This window comes from Meleagris gallopavo, chromosome 10 (assembly GCF_000146605.3).
Source record: "Meleagris gallopavo isolate NT-WF06-2002-E0010 breed Aviagen turkey brand Nicholas breeding stock chromosome 10, Turkey_5.1, whole genome shotgun sequence".
Classification (NCBI taxonomy): domain Eukaryota; kingdom Metazoa; phylum Chordata; class Aves; order Galliformes; family Phasianidae; genus Meleagris; species Meleagris gallopavo.
Genome location: NC_015020.2, coordinates 28,325,336 through 28,347,326, shown reverse-complemented (window position 1 = coordinate 28,347,326; position 21,991 = coordinate 28,325,336). Strand labels below are relative to the sequence as shown.

General features: G+C 35.5%; 1 protein-coding gene across 2 annotated transcripts in view; it reads right to left on the bottom strand.

Annotated features, from left to right (window-relative positions):
• The window catches only part of USP33 (ubiquitin specific peptidase 33), a 32,005-nt gene extending 13,518 nt beyond the window's left edge, over window positions 1-18,487 (bottom strand). Inside the window, exons 1-15 of one of the 2 annotated variants that reach the window (XM_003208753.4) lie at window positions 18,435-18,487; window positions 17,797-17,909; window positions 16,718-16,771; window positions 15,000-15,062; window positions 12,221-12,370; window positions 10,978-11,077; window positions 8,902-8,971; window positions 7,039-7,152; window positions 6,286-6,364; window positions 3,893-4,313; window positions 3,349-3,489; window positions 2,460-2,572; window positions 1,056-1,228; window positions 851-945; window positions 266-299 (exon numbers count right to left, since the gene is read on the bottom strand). In XM_003208753.4, coding sequence (XP_003208801.1) covers window positions 266-299; window positions 851-945; window positions 1,056-1,228; window positions 2,460-2,572; window positions 3,349-3,489; window positions 3,893-4,313; window positions 6,286-6,364; window positions 7,039-7,152; window positions 8,902-8,971; window positions 10,978-11,077; window positions 12,221-12,370; window positions 15,000-15,062; window positions 16,718-16,771; window positions 17,797-17,877 — 1,688 coding nt within the window. In that variant the 5' untranslated portion in view covers window positions 17,878-17,909; window positions 18,435-18,487. The remainder of the gene's footprint in view (window positions 1-265; window positions 300-850; window positions 946-1,055; window positions 1,229-2,459; window positions 2,573-3,348; window positions 3,490-3,892; window positions 4,314-6,285; window positions 6,365-7,038; window positions 7,153-8,901; window positions 8,972-10,977; window positions 11,078-12,220; window positions 12,371-14,999; window positions 15,063-16,717; window positions 16,772-17,796; window positions 17,910-18,434) is intronic. The other variant, XM_010716236.3, reaches the window with a different exon arrangement.
• Between the last annotated feature and the right edge of the window lie 3,504 nt (window positions 18,488-21,991).

The following is a 21,991-nucleotide window of genomic DNA, read 5'->3' as shown; positions in this document are numbered from 1 at the left end:
AAATAATAATAATCAGACTGGTCATTAGATCGGTCTAGAATCATAAGAAACAAAAATTAATTTACCACACTGGTTTGCAACATAGTATAGTGAATTGTTGCTTCCCAGCTACAGCACCCCTGTAATACTAAACTTCTGGCAGAACAAAATAATATAAAAAGATCAGAAGTGCTGTGACATAACCAAAGAAAATAAATTTCTTTTGATTAACAGAAGCAATAAAGCACCATTAAAACAAGTTAAACAGAGATAAAAGCTAGCTTACTTTTTACACCTTCCACAGCTGTACATGTTATCACCTGCAAACATCAGATAGGAGAAAAACAGCCATTACTCTCTAGATCCAAACGTCTGTCCCTCAAGTGCAAACATCGGACACATAAAAGCTTCAAGAGAATTTGTCTTTACTGCTGTAAGAGTGTTGACACATCAATTAAATAGAAAGGTTCTACATTTTATGCTTTTAACTATAAAGCAACACAGCATGTGCTGTCTGAAGAGATGATGCTATACTGTTTAAAAGGAAAAGAATTTGCCCAGACCAAAGTAAGGTTATAAGAACAACAACATAGTGTTTTTTGAAATACTGATAAACTTTCAGTTGCTATCACTTAATCATATCAAATTGAGATTCACTTCTCATTTCTAAAGCAGCTTTCATGGGAAGCTCCTGCCTAAACATTCCAATGACTGAGAAGCTTACCTTGACTGCATCAGAGAAAGGCATGACTTTAATAGAGTTTAATAGGTAGTCTTTGCTTAACTGGATAAAGCAAAGAATATACTAATATTTTTATTTTAAATCACGACTGAAGAAAAAAGCAGCATGTTCATGTAATTAACCTCTTACCCTTCAGCTCATCTCTGGCGAAAAAGGCAGCAAGACAATCTTGTAAGGTTACAACTGGACCCCAAAACCAGCTAGGAACACATGAGACAACAAACCTGAAACATCATTGACAGAAAAGAAAGAAAACCAACAAATGTTCTGCTGGAAGAGCAGAAACAGGGATTTCAAAATAAATAAATAAATAAAACAGGTAAGAATAATTTACCTTTTGAAATATTCCATAAAAAAAGCTATCCAGCCCTGGGGGGCATATGCTTCTCCACACGACCCTGTTTTGACTAGAGATGTCTGATGACTTGCAGAATGGAGTTTAGCAAGATCTTCCTTACCTGGAATTGGCAAGGACAGATCCTGAAAAGTCTCCAAGGTTACAGACAACTAAAGGAAAAACAAATGGAATAAAACAGAGTTAAGATTTAACAGAAACAGCAATTACATTCCATAAAGATTATCAGTTACTAAATCATTGTATAGATGGAGATTACTCTTGGTGGCAAGTTAACCACTTAAAGGAGGAATTCATTTTTTAAAAAAAGGTAGAAAAATAGCATCCTGTATTTAACAATTATATGGTCACAGAGTAAAAACATCAGCTATACACAAACAATACTTTGTTGTTGAATTTGCTCAACCCAGAGTCTCAGTATTATTAGTTCTAAAACAAGGGGAGTCTTAAGGACATGAAACTGCATTAGAGTGAGGTTTAAACAAAACATTCATAAAATATCCTGAGCTGGAACGGAACCACAAGGATCAGAATCCAACTTGTGGCTACACACAGGACCACCAAAAATTTAAAAAATCGTATTTCTGAGAGTATTGCCCAAATGCTTCTTGACCACTAGCAGCTGCTTGGTGCTGCCATCACGGCCCTGGGGATCCTGTTCCAGTGTCTGAGAAACTTGTCCTCAATGCAAAAATTTGGATATCCACTATTTGGTGCTACTGCTTTGAAACTAAAGGAGCCACTATACATCTTAAGGTAATTGATTATTTTTTTTTTTATAATTAAGTGATCATCTGTGGTATTCCAAATAATTTTATAAGCAAATAATGCAAGAAAATCAGCTGTTCTAATACACATCTTGCAGTAGAAGACAACTGCAGAAAGCAGTTAGTGACCCATATTACATGTAAATGTCTTTACTTAGATTTTACCACAGACAAATTTTTTCAGCCTCAATCTGTCAGTAAGATTTAAAGCAACATGACTGAACTACTGCTTTTTATTTTTATCATGATGTGCTTGTGAAGTTACCACAACAGCAAGTATGACTATTAGCATATTCAGAACTTAATTGGGAACAAATCATATCTAAACAAAGCTGTTTAAGTTCTTCCTTCATCTTTGCTGTAAACCAATTCTCAGAATGTTATTATTTCGTTCTGAGTAAGTTTCCAGTTCAATGAAACAGAGCTAAACAAAAGGTCCTCATGGTAGCAGCTATTAGCATTCGAGTAAACAAGCATGAACAGTCTTATCCTCTGAGGAATGTCTGCCACAAGAGAATAGTTAGCAGAAAACAACTGCATCTGTAAAATCATAGCTGTGTGTATTGAGAACAAAACAAAAAACATTAAAGAAATTCCCCCTCCCCTTCTTACTCACCCGATCACAAGTCAAGCACTGTACCGAGCTTACTATAGTCCCATCAAATATATCAGAGATAACACTCCTGTACTTCTTGCACTTCTTCCTCTTTGGTGATGATACAGTTGAGACTGTAGAAGAACAGAAATAAAATAAGGAAATTAATGCAAGACCACTGATTCTACTTTCCTTCAACTTTGAAGAACATAATCAAAAGCAACATCTATTTAGGATTAGATTATGGGCTAAGGCCCCATTTCTATTTACTAAATGCTTCATAGAAACGACACAATCAGATTACTGTTACTACCTGACAATCCACATAGGTTCTTCAAGCAGTTAGAATCACTGAATGGTTTGTGTTGGAAAGCAAGTCAAGATCACAAGCTTCAATGCCTCTGCCATAAGCAGGAACACCTCTCACTAGACCAGTTTGCCCAAAGCTCCACCAAACCTTGCCTTGAACACTTCCAGGGATGTGGCAGCAACTCCTCTGGGTAGCCTGTGACAGTGCCTCACCATAAAGAGTTTCTACCAATATCTAAATCTCCATATCTCCATATAAGTAATAAAGTTCAAAGCTTTTAATCCTCACTATACCACTACAATCCCCAATAAGGATCCCTCTCTAGCTTTCTCATAGCCCCCCTTTACTTGAACGCCACTATAAGATTTCAACAGGGCCCAACAACCCCAACTCTCTCATCCTCTTTGCATAGATCTCCAGACCTCTGATCAAACACTTCAACCATTATGAGTAATACTGCATTGCTACACAGTAATGTGAAATCAGAGTAAAATCTTCCAAATCTGGAAGTCTGCTGTAAAGATATAAAAAACAAAACGAAAACTGCAAAATACAGCAATTCACTGATACAAGGAAAGAAGGGGAAAAAAGGGCATTTACCTTTTTTGTGGATTGGTGTCGATGCAGAGCATGATGTGCATGATTTTGGAGGACTGCTTGACAGGCGTGTGTTCATCCCTTCATTTGATGACAGGGTTTGGGCTCCAGATACATCATTCATGTGGACATCATTGATGTATTCTGCAATTCAGATTTGCACTATTAATCAATTCTAGCAAAAGAAGTCACTGCAGAATGAACTCACATAATAGGTATGTAATTTATTTAACCACACTGTCAGGACATAAGACATTTAGGAATGAAACGATTTCAATTCTCACATCTTGAAGTCAAAACAAAAACAACAACCTCTACTCTGAGTTATCTGAGGCCTTATCCAGTACAAATCTTTAGCTTTCTAGGGGAATTCAAATTGAATTCAGGATATGTATACTGAAAAAATAAATTAAGAAAGTGAACTGCTTACAAACAAATCCAGCCAGCTTGTTTGACCTATGTCTCTCTATCATATTCTCCAACTCTTTTCCACTTGTGCAGGTATTCCAGCTAAGAATTTGACTATTACACATTAGTAATGCATTACCTGAGAATCTGCTGTGTATCTGTACTTTGACAGTTCCTTGATTATTTAAAAATTCATTTGCTTCTGAAGTACTGTTTGTGTTCTTTTCCAAATCTTCCATTGAATTTGCCCTGTTAAGTTTGTTGCTTGATATTTTTTCTTTCTGCCAGTCTTTGGATATGATTGAGTTGTTCTCATCATCCTGAATTAACATGGTTGTCTCTGCAGGATCCTCCAAGGCAGGTTTGAAAACAGCATCATTTTCTATTTTATCACAGGTACCACAGGATTCACACGGCTGAAGGCCTGCATCTGACTGGCTCTTGTCTACTTCCATACTCTCTTCAACACTTGTAGCCTGTGCATCTTCAACTTCCACAATGGGTTCTTTAAGTTCTTCATGAAGCAAATCCATTAGGCAACGCAAAAATTCTTGTGCATCCTAGGATTTTAAACAAGTTTTACAATATTATTCCATTATATTTGGAAAATATTTATGTTGAATCATGAAGGGATACTGATTAACGAGAACAATACGGACTGCTGGCATAAAAAAACAATTAAAAGAGTAAGGTAAACTCCTTTGGAGTTCTGGTGTTCAAAATAAATCTCATTATAAAAAAAAAATCTCAAAAAAAAATCTCACAAATCTCAAATAAATCTCTCTCCAGACCACATATTTGCTTTCTATATTCATTTCTTGCACATCACAAGGACTCTCGCCATACAAATTGCCTCCAAAACACTCCAATTGAAAAGAAAACTTATTTCAACAACTTTTAACCGTAATACTTTCATAGTTTCTATGTACAATTAATATAATTCAAGTAACTACCAACAGTATGGTCAGGTTCCAGCTTTACTAGTAATGGAATGTTTTAGGATAGTTTTTTTATGCTGTGCCTTCAGCCAAGTAATTAGTGCCTTGCTTTCACTGGGCAAGGAAGCATTTTATTAAAAGTTTTACAATCTGCTTAGCACATCTTTCCAATTTCATCAAACTGTCAGTAAGAGCTTAGTTTTTCTTCTCAAGCCTAGGCAGGACTCCTCAAGAACCATCATTGTTTCCACAAAGAGCTGTCAAGCATTACCACAAGCCTAATCCATGTTTGGAAATGCTACTTTAAAAACCACTAAATCTCAAAAATCTGTGCAATAGCTTGGTTCCTGACAGTAGAGAATATCTAATAAAAGTAACCACGAGAGAAAACCTCTTTTTCCTGGCAACAACAGCTGCTTGCATTTTCCCTGTTCTATTTCATAATAATCATTTTCATAACAATCATCATTGCCACCCATCAGAGCAATTAGTTGTTAAGCTCACAGCTGCTGACCAGAAAACATTCTTTCACTGATTTTTGGTATAAAACAAATTTTGTTATTTTCTTAAAAAGTACAGCATTAGGTATTTTTTTTCCACTACCAAAAATAAATAAATAAATAAATAAATAAATAAATAAATAAATAAATAAATAAATAAATGCTTACTTGCTGGAAATCCTTTTCCAAGAAAACAAGAATCAAAACATTAAATGCAGATTAACTGATAACCACTCTTCCTTTAGCAAAATCACTGTTTACCCAACGTGTGAGGATGAACAGTAGAAGAGTGCTGGTCAGCTTAGACCGATCTGCCTTTAATTGTTGCCATGAAACTTACTGAAGTAATGTTATAATGCAATCCAGGCAGAACCTAGAAATCTCTCTTTAAGCGCTGCTACCCACATAAAAAGATTCTCCTCAGCATTCAAAGCTGCAAGAATTAAGTTTCCCTATAGATTCCTTTATGTCATTTACCAAGACTGATATTCTACTTTTCCAGGAACTCATGCAACTCTTAAAAAAAAAAATAAAGTATGTAAATTAAAAAACACTGATATTACTCTGTAAACATTTACTTTAAAGCTCTACACAGCATTTGGACATCAAAACACATTCTAACCCTCTCATCCTCTCACCAATACATGATAATTGAGACAGCAAATCTCCTTTGAGTAATATCTGGTTCCTGAAATCTGGTGAAGATGTTAGTAAGCTTTTCTAACGACAGGGGTTAAATCTCTCCTCCAGCCCAAATGTTTTTAATAAAGTACTACAAACAGAATCAATGAAGCAAGATACTATCTGAAGGATCAACTGAAGAATGCCTTTTATTATAAAACAATCCATGTCTATAATCTATCTAATAGATTACCAACTTACAGTTCCCACAAGACTACTTGTAAAATACACTGTATTTTTTTAAATTATTAAATGAAAATTCAAATTAAGAAAATATAACTTGTAGGTGAATTAATGTATAGTTTGAATTTGCTTTAAATAGATATAAAAAGTATGATATTTCAAGCTTTAAGTTAAAAATTGAAAGACAAATTTACAGCCTTGGTGACATAAAACACATAAGAAAGTTTTACCTGTTGAGAGTAGCCTCGAAAAGTTGGATTAACACTTTTAATTCCTTGAAATAAGCCAGTTGGAACAACAGAACCAGGCCTAAAAAAAAGTTTAAATTACATAAATAACCATTTTTTAAAGACTGCATTCAGGTAGAATTTTCCAAACTTAGTGGGATAATAACTTAATCTGCAACTGAACTATGATATGTACAACATCAATAATGCTAATCTTAACACAAATTTAGTTCAAAATTAACTATACAAAAAGAAAATTGACAAAGACTGTATCAGGCCTTTTATACTACATTTCTTGTAAGAGAATCAGATGTTGGATCACATGTAGTCTTGACACTATGCACAATTATTTCTTTAACATTCTATGCATACCTGTATTTTCTTAGATGAAGATAACAGAAATTACCACGTAAGGAGTTTGAAGCAACTGATATTTGATACAGATTTAAGGACAGAGTAATGATAAACAGATGTAAACTATTACTAAAAGTTCAATGCCACTTTTTTATAGAGTTTATTGCTTATTTCTTGTCATATCTCCCTTACTGCAAATTACACCAATTTTTGTCCTGTCATTGGTAGATACTGATAACTGCCTGTAAGAATGGTAAAAATCATGCAGGATAGAGTTCCTTACTTTAGGAGAGTAATTCTGTGATATCTACAAAATAAGTTAGACGAGTAGGACAGATTAATCCACCCTTTATGACTCCAGAATTTATTTATAACCATTTTATCATCAAAGTGTTGTAATACCTGTTTTTGTGCCAGAGTTCTGTCATCAGCTTGAGGTAACTTTTACAAATTGCTGGTTTTTTATCTGTTCGGGCTAAGCCTCCACAGTCAAGAAAGAAATGTGTCAAAGGTGGGCTGATTTAAAAAGATAAAAATTTTTTTTCAGTGTTACATTGAAATAGAAGAGTAAATCCACATTTCATAAGACTATTAAAAGAAGAGCAATATTACTATGTAATTGAACAATTCAATATCATTTCTTAACAGCACAACTTCAGAAGTACAGCAACACTGCCCTTCTAATGCATTCTGACATTTATTGAAGCACCAGAATTTGCCATAGGGATTCAAATACAAGGCAACATTTACTAGCAATGACAGAAATACATATGTACCACTACAACAGTAATTACAGAATAGCTTGGGCTGGAAAGGACCTTTAAAGATTATCTAGATCAAACATCCTCCTTATCTGGGCGACCTCTTCCAGTGCCTCACCACCCTTTGCGTAAAGCATTTCCTTCTAAAATCTGACTTAAAGCTCCCCTTCTTTTAGTTTAAAACTATTCCCTTATCCTATCATTATTACCCCTCATAAAGAGTCTCCTCCAATCTTTGCTGTAGGAATCCCTGAAGTAATGCAAAGGCTGCTATAAGATCTCCCCAGAGCCTTCCCTTCTCTAGGCTGAACAATCAACTCTCCCAGCCTGTCTCCACAGGATAAGAGCTCCAGCTCTCTATCATCCTCATGGCCTCTCCCTGGACCCACTGAAAAATTTTTACATCCTTCTCAAGCTGGGGGCCCCAGAGCTGAATGCAGTACTTCAGGTGGAGTCTCAGGAGAGCAGCATAGAGGGGGAGAATCATCTCCCTTGACCTGCTAGCTACAGTTCTGGGTTGCAAGTACACATCACCAGCTTACATTCAGGTTTTTTTTGCCCACCAGTTCCCCAGACTGCATTCATGTTTGGGATTAACTCAACCCAGGTGCAGGACCTTGTACTTGGCCTTAACATCTATATAAAGAACTATTTACCTTTTTAATTCATGCTATGTCACTATCTCACATACTCTAACTTCTCTTCCTTTTGGATGTCTCTCACACAGATTGGACCTATTTTTAGCCAACAAAGCAGATACTGCTGTGTACACGTTAACTTTGCTATTTTTTTTAAAGAATAATTTCCTCATGATTAGATGCCTTGTCTGCTCTTTACCTCCTAGAGAGATTTCCCTTTGTTCTCCTCTCCCTCATAGAGTTTCTCAGTAAGGTCCACTTAACCTTGTGACCTACCTTGGCAGCCAATCGCAGATGCACACAAAGTATACCATACAAGCTTAAGTACTGTGCTAGCCTAACCATTCCTAGTGCAAGAAACTTCAGAGTTAAAATTTCTCTTTTCAGTTTTTGTAGATTTCCGTTGTCAACTGGTACCCCTTTGGAAGGAGAAAATACTGTATTCCAGCCATTTCTAATATGATTTAGAATAGAATGTTACATATATTCCTTGTAAGGATAAAATTTGGACCTTTTGATCTTAACGTTTCTTTTTTCATTTAGGGCTCACTCATGTGTGTTCCATATGATTTCTTCCATAGGAAAAAAGAAAAAAAGAACAGCTTTCATCAAATTTTTCTTCTGATTTCTAGAACCACACTTTTATTTAGGACAGTTAGGAATTAGAATCAAACAAGTAAAAAACAGACTAGTTCACATATCACAATATATTTTTCTATCAGTGACACAACTGCTTGTAGTACGCAAGATTGAGAATTAACAAATACGTTTTCTTCTTCAATAGTCTAACCCATCAAAATACTTCAACCTTGAGAAAATATGTGCACAAGCAAATAGAAAATCTCATTTACAACCATTCTGCTTACCAGTTGGAAAGAGCCTGTAAAGCTGCATTCATGTAACAAGTGTTACCAATATTTTTTAATCCTGTTAGACCTGAAAAAAAAAAAAAAAAGATATTCAGCAAGTCTGCTAATCTAAGGCATAATAAGAAAAACATCTCATAGTAAATATGTGCTAATTAAAATGCTTGTGTCACAGTGTCACAGTTAAAAAGCCCATTATAATGCAGAGTTTTAACTAAAAGAAACACAGGACTCCTAAGTCTTGCGTCGAGATTACTACATAAGGTAATTAACATTTTGGTATTGGGTATAAAACACTTCAGAAAAGCAGATCATGTTTCATATTAATTCTTGCTGTTTTATGACAGTTGCAGAGTGTTATTTTAAAATACAGTTGTCAAGCATTTATACTTTAGTAGAATTTAAATGATTTACACATTCAGTTAAATTGTTTCTATGCTGCATTCAAAACAGTTACTCATACTACCAAAATAATCAAAATGAAGATTTAACTTTTTTGTCAAGTTCATGTTAACATTTAAATATGATAGTAAACACTCAAAATGTACTCGCCATGTGACTACTCATTACCAGAGCCATAATTAAATTAGAACCAGTCTTTTCCTCTGCCAATTACATACCCTTATTGTTATACACAGACTGCTCAATTAAGATTACCACAAAGAATTTATTTTCAAGCCCAGTTTGTTTACTTTCTTGACTGATATCCACATATAGTTTTCCCACACACATAAAAGCTACAACTAACATATTCTTTCAGTGATTGCAGAGGCAAGCAAAAATGGTCTCTAATTTGAGGAGAGGCTATTCAAAGAAGTCATAATTATCATACAATCTCAATTCAGGGAAAAATTCATCTGAACCACAAGCTATTCAGAGCTACTGAAGCATTAAATTAATAAACTGATTCACCTCAAAATAAATTTGCTGTTGTGTGGGAAAATAATAACACCAGCACAGAATCAGTAAGACAGATAAAGTTACATTTATCAATCAACATCACTGATTCTAACAGAATCCTTTAAGTATAAGGCTAACCCTTATCTGGTCCATATCAGAAAAGGAAACCTAAAATGGATTTACGTATATTAGAAAATTTAACTGAAAAATAAACTTTTTTTTTTTAATTAAAGGGATTTTTTCACTAAGCTGTAAAAGGTTTCTGTCCGTGTGGGTAGAAATACAGTCCTGTGTCCCACATCTGTGCATACTCTTAGTCCCTTCCAAGACTCACTACAGAAAGGACAGTCATTCTTAAACATGAAAGTAGTAATAATTCTGAACTGTGACTGTTGAAATATCTGCAGCTATTTGAAAGAAATAAGACAACAATCTAACAAAGTTTTCCAACCTGCAATGTTGGAAGTGAAGTTTTTGAAGAGATTTCTTTCCTCATGATGAAATATTTCAATGCTTATTTCATCAAAAACATACAGAAAGTATTTTTAGTTTTTTTCTTCAAATTTGAGGTGTATGGACATAACCACATCAGTGTTACTGGGAAGTACAGCACAATTCTATTCGTACATTACTTCCATACAATTTACATTCCCAGAAATACTCATAGGATAATAAAAAAAACCTCATATATACACATCGGCAGGAAAAAAAAAATAACTAGGAATAAAACACGTGGTTTAATGAGTTTAGGGCAGATGGCAAATTAGTGGGGTGGAGATATATCCATAAAGACTGTGCCAGACAACAGAAGGGGCAAAGTAGGCTTTTCGGTCAATGCCAGCAGACTTGCCTGAGAGAACACCAATAGCAGATGAGTAAAAGAGAAATAAGATCCATATACCAGAATAACTCTTACCATCACTGAAGGAAAACAAACTCCCTTAACACATGCATTAGATTCTCAAAAGTGACACCTTAAAAGTCTACTGGTCAGGTATTACTAAGAAAATGACAATTAGAAATACTTTCTAACAAATACGCGTATCCTTTGTGATACCAGTTCAATGTAAAGAAACAATTCCAGTTAGAACAGAACTAATACATAACTGGAGAACAGACTTGGAGATGGACACATGCAATAAAGATGAATAAAGTGTTGGATTTTACTTTCTTTACCTCTAGTCTTTAACTCATCTTCTTCCACTTCTATATCAAGGTCATCAAATACTGCTGATAATGGAATCTTCAGTGTGGGAACACTGGGTATTTTAAAATCCTTATAAGGAGAAAAGGAAAAAAGTGTATTTGTATTTATCCTTCCCTGTTAACTTTGCCAATTAGTAACTAAAACGACTTGAATGAATTTCAACATTTTACTGTCCATGAAGTGAGCATACCAGGATTTCAAAATTAATAGATTTTACCATGAAATAATACATCTTTATTTTCATATTAGTAGCTACAGTATTGCATGATTTTATGACAATAGCTGAAGAATTGAAACAAAGCAAGCTGTAGTGTTTTCTTTCCTTGACATTAGTTATCACATCAAGGCCACAGTTTGTGGTTCTGATATGCCACCAGATGGCTCACTGCATTTAAGAAAGACAAACTGTAAGAAACAAAAATATACAAACGCAGAAATAGATTATTAGGCAAACAATTACTGCCTGACAGGCTCTTTTTGTGAGCACATAAAAATTCTACATAAAGTGTGAGATAGACAAAGTCCTGCTGATTTCTCTGTACACCATGCCTATTTCTTTGGCAGACTAAACCAGGTTAAGTGTCACAGTGCAGAAGTTCAGAAGTCTAGACTTTGCTTTATATCAAGTCACTAGAAATTCTAGTTAACAGATGTTACAAAAAATTCCAACGATACAACACCAATTGAGATGCTGGCTCGTCTTTCTGTCCCACTTCCATCTTCAATAGTAAAACACTGCACACAACTTACATATCATCTTTCCCGATACTCTATTCCCCAAACAAGATATTTTTAGAAATACAGCACTTTTATCAGTATTAACCAAGCTACTCATCAGTTTTATGTAAGTACATTAAACACAATAAAGAAATAACACCCATTTTCCAGATATATGCTGAACAACTATACATTTAAAAGAGATGAAAGAATTGTACCCTTAAATTTAACCCAGTACTTTTTCTGTACCTTAAGAGTTTTTTACTGACTAATAAACAATTAGGCTATAAGATGAAAACAGCGTTCTTAGGAAGCACAGATTACAGAGTCTGAACATACAAGGTTGGCACTGTCTCTTCAGAAAAATTTTGTAAGAACGGAGAGAAATGAGCAGAAAGCATAGTCACAAGAATTCAGAAAAGTCAGTTTCACAAGCGAAGTCACAAAGTTTACTGCAAAGCTACAGCTGTCCATTTCACTGGGTTAAAAAAATACCTGCACACTATTTTCTAGTGTTTGAGTCAGTCTTGCATTCGGCAATGGAGAATGACATCCTAATTTTCTATCCAGGAACACTTCCTTACTACAGGCATAACACCAAACACGGAGCGTAGTAAGGTTGACAGTTAGACAGTGTTTTGTCTCCTAAAACAAGCAAAAAAAAAACAAGAATATGATTCACAGATTTAGCATAATTAAATAACAGAAATATTAAAATACTGGATCTTTCGATAACGAAATAAATGTGCATGTTAAGATACTTAATTTTTATAGCAACTTGGTTAGTACAATTTTAGAACATGCGGCAATACATTATTAGCATAAGCCACTCAAGGTAGAAACAACATATGATCAGTCTCCTAGCCACTATCATACACGTGTGATATGCTTCTGTGTAATTATAAAAGCAAGAAAACTGATTGTAGTCAGAAGAATTACATTTTGCAATAAACTCATTCTTGAAGTATGTCTGCTATTGGTCATAATAGCAGTCTCCTTCTCCCACATACTAAGAATGATGTTTTATTCTACTGATTTGCTGTATAAAATTCAGGCCACTGGTTACTTAACAAACAATTAGAAGAATAATACAAGATTTTTGCTCCATTTACAGTAAGAGCTGCTCTTAGAAAAAAACACTAATTCTACACTCAATTACTTCTTCATATGACAGCTCCACATTATAGACACAAAAAATTTTGATGGAGAATATTTTCACTATATAGTGATATAGTTATAACTATCACCTTTCTTTTGTGAACTTCTTTTCTTACTGTAAGATCAGAACAACTGCTCTTAAACTCCAAAGATTTTCACCACCCTTCAGTGTATATGGCAGCACTGACTAGCTTTATAGATGAGAGATTTTCTACCAATTAGGAAAATAATACCACAGCTGCAAGGATGCCTGACTTCCAAGTTCCCTTTTCTTAATATGGTCTTGTAAAATAATGATGTTTTTTAATATTAAATGTGGACTATAGTTTCCTTAAGTAGCCTTCCAATTGCACAATAAGTGACTTCTTTGTAAGACTTTATATAAAGGCTCTAGAACTATGATTCAGCTTAAAAAGCTTGTTAAAGAAGTACACTTGTATGTAGATTTATATTAATCCAATACTGATGTCTATAGACATGCAGTAGACTCTGCAACAGAAAAAAAAGTCAGAAGCGGGAGTAAAATGCAATCAAAACATTTAGAAGCAAGCATGCTATTTGTTCATTAATATTCATCAGTTGTAGAGTTAGGGAATTTTTTTGGTTGCTTGTTTTCTTCCTCAGTATTATTAAAAACCAAAAGTTTTACAGTGTGCAGTCACCAATTTATTTTCTGAGACAGATGAATTGTAAATTGGTGACAAGAATTTCATTTAATCAGAAAGCCAGTGAGTAGGATATGTTAATAAAATAACCTCAGCATATTCATAGAATGGCTTAGGTTGGAGGGGCCCTAAAAGGTCATCTACTTCCAGCCTCCCTGCCATAGCAAGGTTGCCAACCACTAGATCAGGCTGCCCAGGATCCCATCCAACCTGGTCTTGGATGCCTCCAGAAATGGGGCATCCACAACTTTTCTAGGCAAACTGTTTCAGCATCTTATCACCCTCTAAGTATCTAACCTAAATCTCCCCTCTTTTAGTTTAAAGCTATTCTCCCTTGTCCTATCAGTCTAACCATGTAAAGAGTTGGTCCAACTTGTAAGCTCCCTTCAAGTACTGGAAGGCTGCAATCAGGTCTCCCTGGAGCCTTCTCCAAGCTAAACAAGTCAAACACATTCAATCTTCCTTCACAAGAGAGTGGATCCACGGCTCTCCTGTGGTTCCTCTCCAACAGTTCCATATCCTTCCTGCACTGGGGGCCCGAGGCCCAGACACAGTACTCCAGATGGGGCCTCACAAGGGCAGAGCACAGGGGGACAAACACCTCTCATTCTTCTGGCCACCCCTTTGTTGATGCAGCCCACGGTACAGCTGGCTGGAGCACACTGCTGGCTCACATCCAGCTTTTCTTCTATCAGGATCCCCAAATCCTTCTCTTATTTGTTGAGAAAAAGTGATGTAGCTTATTTGCTTCATTTTGGCAAAGTCTCCAGTCACACATGTATGTGCACTGAAGAAACCACAAGCGTAAGATCCAAACAGATGCGCTCAAGCTGGTCAGCCCAGCCAGAACTCAGCATGCTGGCAAACACACAGCACACACACCACTGCTCCTACCAACCTGAATCTAAAATCAAAATCTAGCAGGAGAGGACGTGCTCAGCTTGATTTACAGGGTTTTTATCTGAAGCCACTATAACAGGGACAATAACACAGAAACAAAGCACCAGTTTCATGAATTAAGAATCACTGTTTTTAACATCTGTTTTACTCTATCTTCGTTAATACAACTTCCCTCCTCTCATTCATTAGGCAACCATAATCCCATGAAGGCACAGCATAAAACTTGAAGTACTCAAGAAGACTTTTGTCTACAGATCTTGAAAATTATCACTGTTTATGTGGGTGGGTTGTTTTTTTGTGTTTACTGTTCCTTTTAATATTCACCAAAGTCTTTATAGGAGCTCAGGTTCAGAATTGCATAAATAATTGTGCAGCTGCACAGAGATCTTATTCAAACATCCCTAAGCTAGTAAAACATGATCCTATCAGTGAAAAAACAAAAATAAAGTGTTATGCCAACATATATTATTGACTTCATTAAACAGGGTAAGAAAGTTCTGTGATTCTTCTTCACTGTTTCAAGCTACTGTGTTACTGGCAAATGCACTTACCTGGGAATGGGTGGTACTGTGATCGACATGGGATTCACCACAGCCAACATACGTGCATCTGTTCTGTTGAATGAGATATGAAGTACACAGAATTAAAAAGTGGCGTCAAATAGGTTTACAGAGTAGGAGCACACTGCCAGTCCATTTTAAATGCACTAATATTTCAAACTTGCAGGTTCCTACAGAAACCAAGAGACATGCGCAGTAAGTGTTAAAATAAATATTACCTGAAGCTAAGTAAGAATGCTGCAAGATTTAACTCAACTCCTTACACTGGTGGAGAGCATTAAACCGTTAGTATTTCTGGAATTTTATTTTTTGCCATTTTGATATTTTAGTTCAAATTAAAGTCAAAATATCTTTTTACAATTCATTATTTGATAGAGACTGTGACAGAAATATTAAGTGAGCTCAGTGTCAAAAACACTGATGTACTACAAACTAGAAGTATGACATATTTATATAAAAATGCCTTTATGCCCTTATAAACAAGGCCTATTTGTCATAGAATTTTCCCACTATTCACTGATTCTTTATCTTTATTTAGAGTTTTCTGGCACTGTATGGCTAGGTGCTCACTGCATTTTAATTAAAAAAGATCCAAAGCAGTTGTTAAATTCAACTGTTGAGTTTAATTTTGTTAATTGCAAAACATATTTGGCTGAGTTGAATATGAAATCTCGCAGTTGTCAATCTTCAAGCAGTTTTCATTAATTCCTCATTTGCATGAGTCAAGACAATTCTGAAGAGGGTACAGCATGTTATCTGTATAGTACTCTAAGCATGTTAATTTATGCAATCAAATTGCAGCTGGACAGTAAATTTCTACATTAAATAATCACAGGTGTTGGTTAGGTTACAGATAGTTAACATGCTGGGATCTCACCATGTGCTCGCTGTTTTTCTATGCACAAAAGGTGAAGGACAAGATGTTAATTCATCCAAGAGGAGATGTATCACAGCATGAAACTTTAAATGTACTACTGTAATCAGAAAACTCAACTGGAACTGTTGGTATGAAATTAAGGTTTTCAATAAGAGTCCAAGAGTTCTAAGTGAGAAATAAAAAACAAGCTTTAAGCTTCACAGCATTTCCCCTCCTGCCAGGTTCATGCATCCCTTAACACCTCTTCCTACTTGTCTTGCTATCACCAAGAGGATTTTTATATGTAATTAAACTTCAAATCAAAAGACATTAAGGGTGGCTGTTTTTCCTTCCTATCTCTTTTATTTAAATATACAATTTTTTTTTTATTTTTGCAGACAGAAAGAATAAGGTAACAATATGTTTTAGATAGAACTATATATAGTGTAAATACAGTACAAAATTCAGATAAGTTTGAAGGATGTTTCTATATGTTTAAAAAAGGGGGAGAATACTACTAATTTTAAGAATCAATATTCAGAGCATCTGTTTTGTTTTTACTGCTAGATGCTGTTACTAAAAATTGTAAGAGAAGGTTAGAAAAAGTAGCTTAATTTATTCAGGAACAATATATTATCTTATTATCTACAGACATGATGGAAAGATTTACTTTTTTTTAAGCTATAAAACAGGAAGAAATCTTAACATGCTGGCTTCTTTTAAAGAAGTCTCATTTCAAACACAGTAAGTTGCAAGAAAAAGAACTTCAGTGTAGTTGTTCCTTCCATCAACAAAAAACACTGTCAACTTCTATCTGTAGCCATGCAGAAAAAATTAAAATTGAGCCACTTACCTCCAAGCATGCCCAAAGGTTGGGTCCTCTAACTTTACAGTCCTGACAAGTGCCCTGTTCAGTTAAACAAGCAAAGATTGATTTTTAGTTACTGTCATCAGTAAACCACAACCTCAAGACAAACTAAGAGGAAAATACTGTAAGACCAACTATCAACTGAATTTCAAACATCAACTAATCTTTAATATAGAAAAAAAAAAGTGCTGATACTAGCTCAATTCTTGTTTCTCTTAAGCCAATTTTAAGCTTCATATATCTCTAGTGAAATCTTAGAGCTCTGAGATTTCATCTGAAGAAATGTTCCTCTAAATAAAGCATAAATATATTTCATGTTACCTTATCATCAAAATCAGTCTTGCTTATCAATTTAACATCAAGAAGAATGAAAATGGAACTTGTAACACTTGCACATTCTCATTTCCATACATTCAACACTCCGTTGCAAAGGTTTACAAAGAAGATATGACGCTGGAGAAAAGCTATTCCTCTCAGCAGCAAACTGCTCCACTTCTACAAAGAAATACCGTGGACTGAAAAGGGTTGACTTTTCATCATTTCCCAGTTATTAAAACGAGTTACAAAATCTTTTGTTCTCTTTATTAATACTAGCAAGAAACCAAGAGTTCAGACAGGTTTTCAATCTGTGGCTCCTCTATCAGGAAATAAACTGTGATCCAACAAAAATCATTTGTCCGTTACAGTTTCCACTTGAAACATCAGTTATACTACCTAGTCTATAGTTACACTTCCACATTCTAAGTAACCAGTTGTCACAACAGCAGCATCTGAAGAAGTTCTGCTTATCTCTTTTAAGTGATATTTCCATTAAAACATCACTTGCTTTCAAAAACACTGATGGGAAATATACTCTTAAATATTAAGTATGGAAAAAAGACTTTCACCTTTGAAGTCCATTATTTGTACCATATTTAGTTTAAACCTTATTACAGCAGCACAAAAAGATTTTACTCCATGTTTAGCACTTTTTTTTTTCCTTTTTATGCCCAGCAATACATGATGAGCTGTGCAACTAAATTCACTTAACTGAGATAGGAAGGAAGGAATGTGCTACAACTCACATGAGACTTCTGTATCAATTCCTCTTTTGTTATCTCGCCAACCGATTCCAGGTGTGGGCAATTGCTGCTGAGTGATGCCATTTTCAGATGCTTCAGTTTCCGAGATCCAGAAGCTGGGATTCCCAAGACCAAGAAGGCACATTTCAACAGGAGTGAGAATGAGTAAAACCCAATTCCTTACAGAATGCAGCAATAGTAGAAATCCAATACACAATCTTTACAAGAATGTGCCTTGTAAAAATGTTAAAATAAAGAACGTATTAAAAGTAAGGGAACCAACAGTCCAAATTAAATACAGCTGAGTTCTAAAAAAAAAAAAAAATGCAATCCTCTATTTTCTGAGTTTTAGGGCATAAACCTAAATGAGTGGAGCAAAGCCACCTGACTGAACTACTCATCTTTCTGGCTTCTAGCATGGCACTCAAAAGGCAAAAAAAGAAAGTGACAGCTTTCAAGCCTACTAAGGACTGTATGTTCTGGAAAGTGTTATTAAACAATATTGCTGAAGTGTGCTAAAGCCACACGACCTGCTTTTCAAGGCAGAACAAAACTTTATCTTGCTTTTATTTATTTACAAAGACACATATTTGATAGCAGGCACATGACATATCAAAAGCAAGTTGAAACTCGTAACTCACGTGTAGTACTGAATGCCCAGCAAACCTCTCTTGCTTGAGTTCTTCCAACAGCCCTGATGCAGACACAGAAACATCAGAAATAAGAAATGCTAACTACATTCACTTTTCATTCATTCATATACATTCACATTATTTCAATTTAAAAAAACTGAACTTGGCTATGTTATGTTCACATAAGTGCTCAGTTGACTCTTGCTCCAGTTTTGCCGCTTAAACAATTGCTATCGATACCCTCATCTCTGAAGCCCAAGAAGCCTTAAACGTTCATTGCCCAATTATCCATTCAACCTCGCTTTCCTTCACCAAGGCACGCAAGTAAACTTCCAACCTAATTCAGCAATGCACTTTCTTCTAACTGTTCGCAACCTTTGGCACTGTCTTTCCACTTCTCTTGTTTGCTTTGGCAGCTCTAGACCTGTTTCTTCACCTGCGTGACCAACCACTGCTTACAGTACTGAGTAATCCAAGGCTATGGCAGCAGAGATTGGGAACAAAACTTTGTCTGGTAAGCATCTCATACACACTTCCTAGTAAACTTCCAGCTTTTTCTCTTTGATTTGGTCTTCATTTCTACTGTCCTGTAATAACACATTTGTCATTTCAGCTTTCTCCTATTACTGAACACATTTTTTTAATGTGTTCTTACCATACTATATAAATGCTTTATATACTGCAATTATATATTATACCTATAAAAATAACATGAGACAAATCTTCATATGCCTTATCCATATATATATATACATATATATATGCACCATATATATTAATGTATAAAATATTTTAATTGAAATATTTATATATATATATGACATGCACACACATATTCAAGCGTGCACATGTATCTTTCAATCTTTTTGCATGTCAACAGCTTTACGATAAAAGACCTAAGACCACGAGGTTAGAAATACAACAGTAAATAATTAGGGATTTTTGACCAAAGTACGTCTAAATTCTCTTCCCTGATCAATGAAAGAACCTTTAAAGAGCATTATTCTTGAATATAAGTTGCAGAGAGAAAAATATTTTCTCAGCCTGTGTCTATTTGCAGTATTGCTGAAAGACTTCAAATACAAAAACAACAGTTTTTCAGGCAAAAACTCATCGACTTTGTCATACTGGAAATTCTTGTTTGAACTGTAAAGTTCCTTTCCAGAAAGGAAACAGAAGGATTTACGCACGTTTTGTCTCATATACTTTGCAATGTCTACACAAATGTTAAAAATGGATGAGTGAGTTTCAAATAAAACCTTATCTTAAAAGTCGTCACGGTGAATTAAAGCCGATTTAAGGCTTGGTATAATGCCTTACTAAAACCTTAGGCTTAATTACTTTACAAAAGTGCGTTTCTGAATGAAATGTTCCAAGCATGAATAAAGGATGAACTTCAACTCATCCTGCCAGATATCTATTTAATAGCTATTGCTCACCATTGGAACTGCAAAACCAACACAGAGAAACAACAACAAGAAAACCAACAAACTCACGTAAGCCATCACAAAAGCGTGAACAATATTTTAAAGCATCATTACCAACAAGCTATTAATTATTCAGCAGAATTCCATGGCATTACAAGACTTCTGTGGTGCCTACCAGAGAAGGCCTGTATGCACACACAGAAAAAAACATTAAACACTAAGAGTTCAAGTAACCTTGAAAGCTTACCAAAGTATTTCTTAAAAAGCATAGTAGATTTTAAATAGTTGTTTCTGTTTGTTTTTAATTTTTTAATTAAATCTAAAAATCAATGTTTCCATTCATCTAATCCTGGTAGTTAACATTTCAACAGAAGTTGAAATAAACAAACATTTTCATTCAGCTGATGTCCCCAGAGCCCTTTAATCAGATCATTTTACAGGGCTGTGCCCACACATCTGAATACTTGCCCTGCGAACACGTCTAAATGAACTAATTTGAGAAATTGAAAGATAATTATAAAAAGCTAATCTTACATAAATCCCAGTCAAATAAATTTTAAGTTTTGTACACAAAACAAAAACAGAACTCAATTGTGGAATGCTGCTGGAAGACTAAAAACAAAAGGATTATTCTGAAGACAACAGCTGCTTCAAGCAGTAACTGTGTCCTCATTAAAGGCTTTAATTACTTTGACCATACAGCTCTGAATAACACTGTATTTAGCCAGTTAGCACTAAACTCAGGGTTCTCCATCTACACTTGAGGTTATTTCACTACTGACATATCTGAACAGTTGTGTTTATTTTCTCTTTCAATATCAATAACCAAGAAAGAGTGGTGCAGGGGTGTGATTCCGTATCTGGGTGTTTAATTACTTAAATAGTAAAGAGCTCTGTAGCTTGCAGTAATTAATTACTGCACAAATATTCTTCACCCTAAGAAGAAAAACGCAACACCAACATTCACTGCAAACTGCACACGTCCTATGCCGCAGATGTAAGCATTCAGATGTTTAAGATGTACATTTTTTAACCAACATTCTAAAGAACTCTGTGACAACCTATGACTTCACAACAACAATGTATGCAAAACAAAAAAAAAATTTTTTTTTTTAATTAAACTTGAAAAAGTTTGGTAATAAAACAAATGTAATCAAAAGGAGTAAAGACCACTCCTTAGTTTCACATCCTATTCCTTTCTACTCTGCTACCCAGTCCATAGTTTTGATACCTGGTGCCTGGATCCAGGCAACAAGAGCTACTCACCAAGCAAGACACAATGTTACTGAGTCAGTTTCATTAGATGTTTTCCCTTGTATTGTTTCATAAAATCATTAAGGCTGGAAAAGACCTCTAAGATCATTATGTCAGACTGTAATCTACCACCAATGCTGTCCATTAAACTGTGACCCTCAGGGCCATATCCCCACGGATCTGGAACACCACTAGGGATGGTGACTCCATCACCTCCCTGGGCAGCTGTGCCAGTGCATCACTGCTTTTACGGAGAAAAAAAATTTTGTAATACATGGCCAATACTACATCTGAAATGTAAGAAAGAAAAATGTGTGCCTACGCTTACACACCTGCACTATCTCACACACAGTTATGGCCTACAATTTAATTAAGAACCGGAACAGATAGATGGATAGATAGATAGATAAACATCATTCTCCTTTATAACATGGTTCTTAGAAATCTGATTAACATGATTCCCCAATTCCACCTACGACAGTAAAAAAAGTCAGTTTTTCCTTGGGAAGCTTATCTTTAGAATTACGCTTGAAAGCAGGCGGACAAATGACAGAGTGCAAGAGTTACACTAAAAATGATAAGTCATAACCGATGAACTGAATACCGGAGGGCTAAATCGCCGAAAGGGCATTAAAAAAAGCTCGAACCGAGAGTTAACCCGCTTATGAGGTTACACAATACTTACGTTACGTTGCCTTCTAAACCCCTCAGCCTGCCCATTCCCTTCTTTCCCACACCACCCGGTACACACCCCTCAGTGCACCGAGCCCGCCAGGAAGGCCAGGCCCGGCCCGGCCTGCTGGGCGCACGGGCGCAGCGACGGCTGGGGCCGAGCTGCCTCGCACTCCGAGTCCGGACGCAGCCACCGCCCGCCCGCCTCCTATC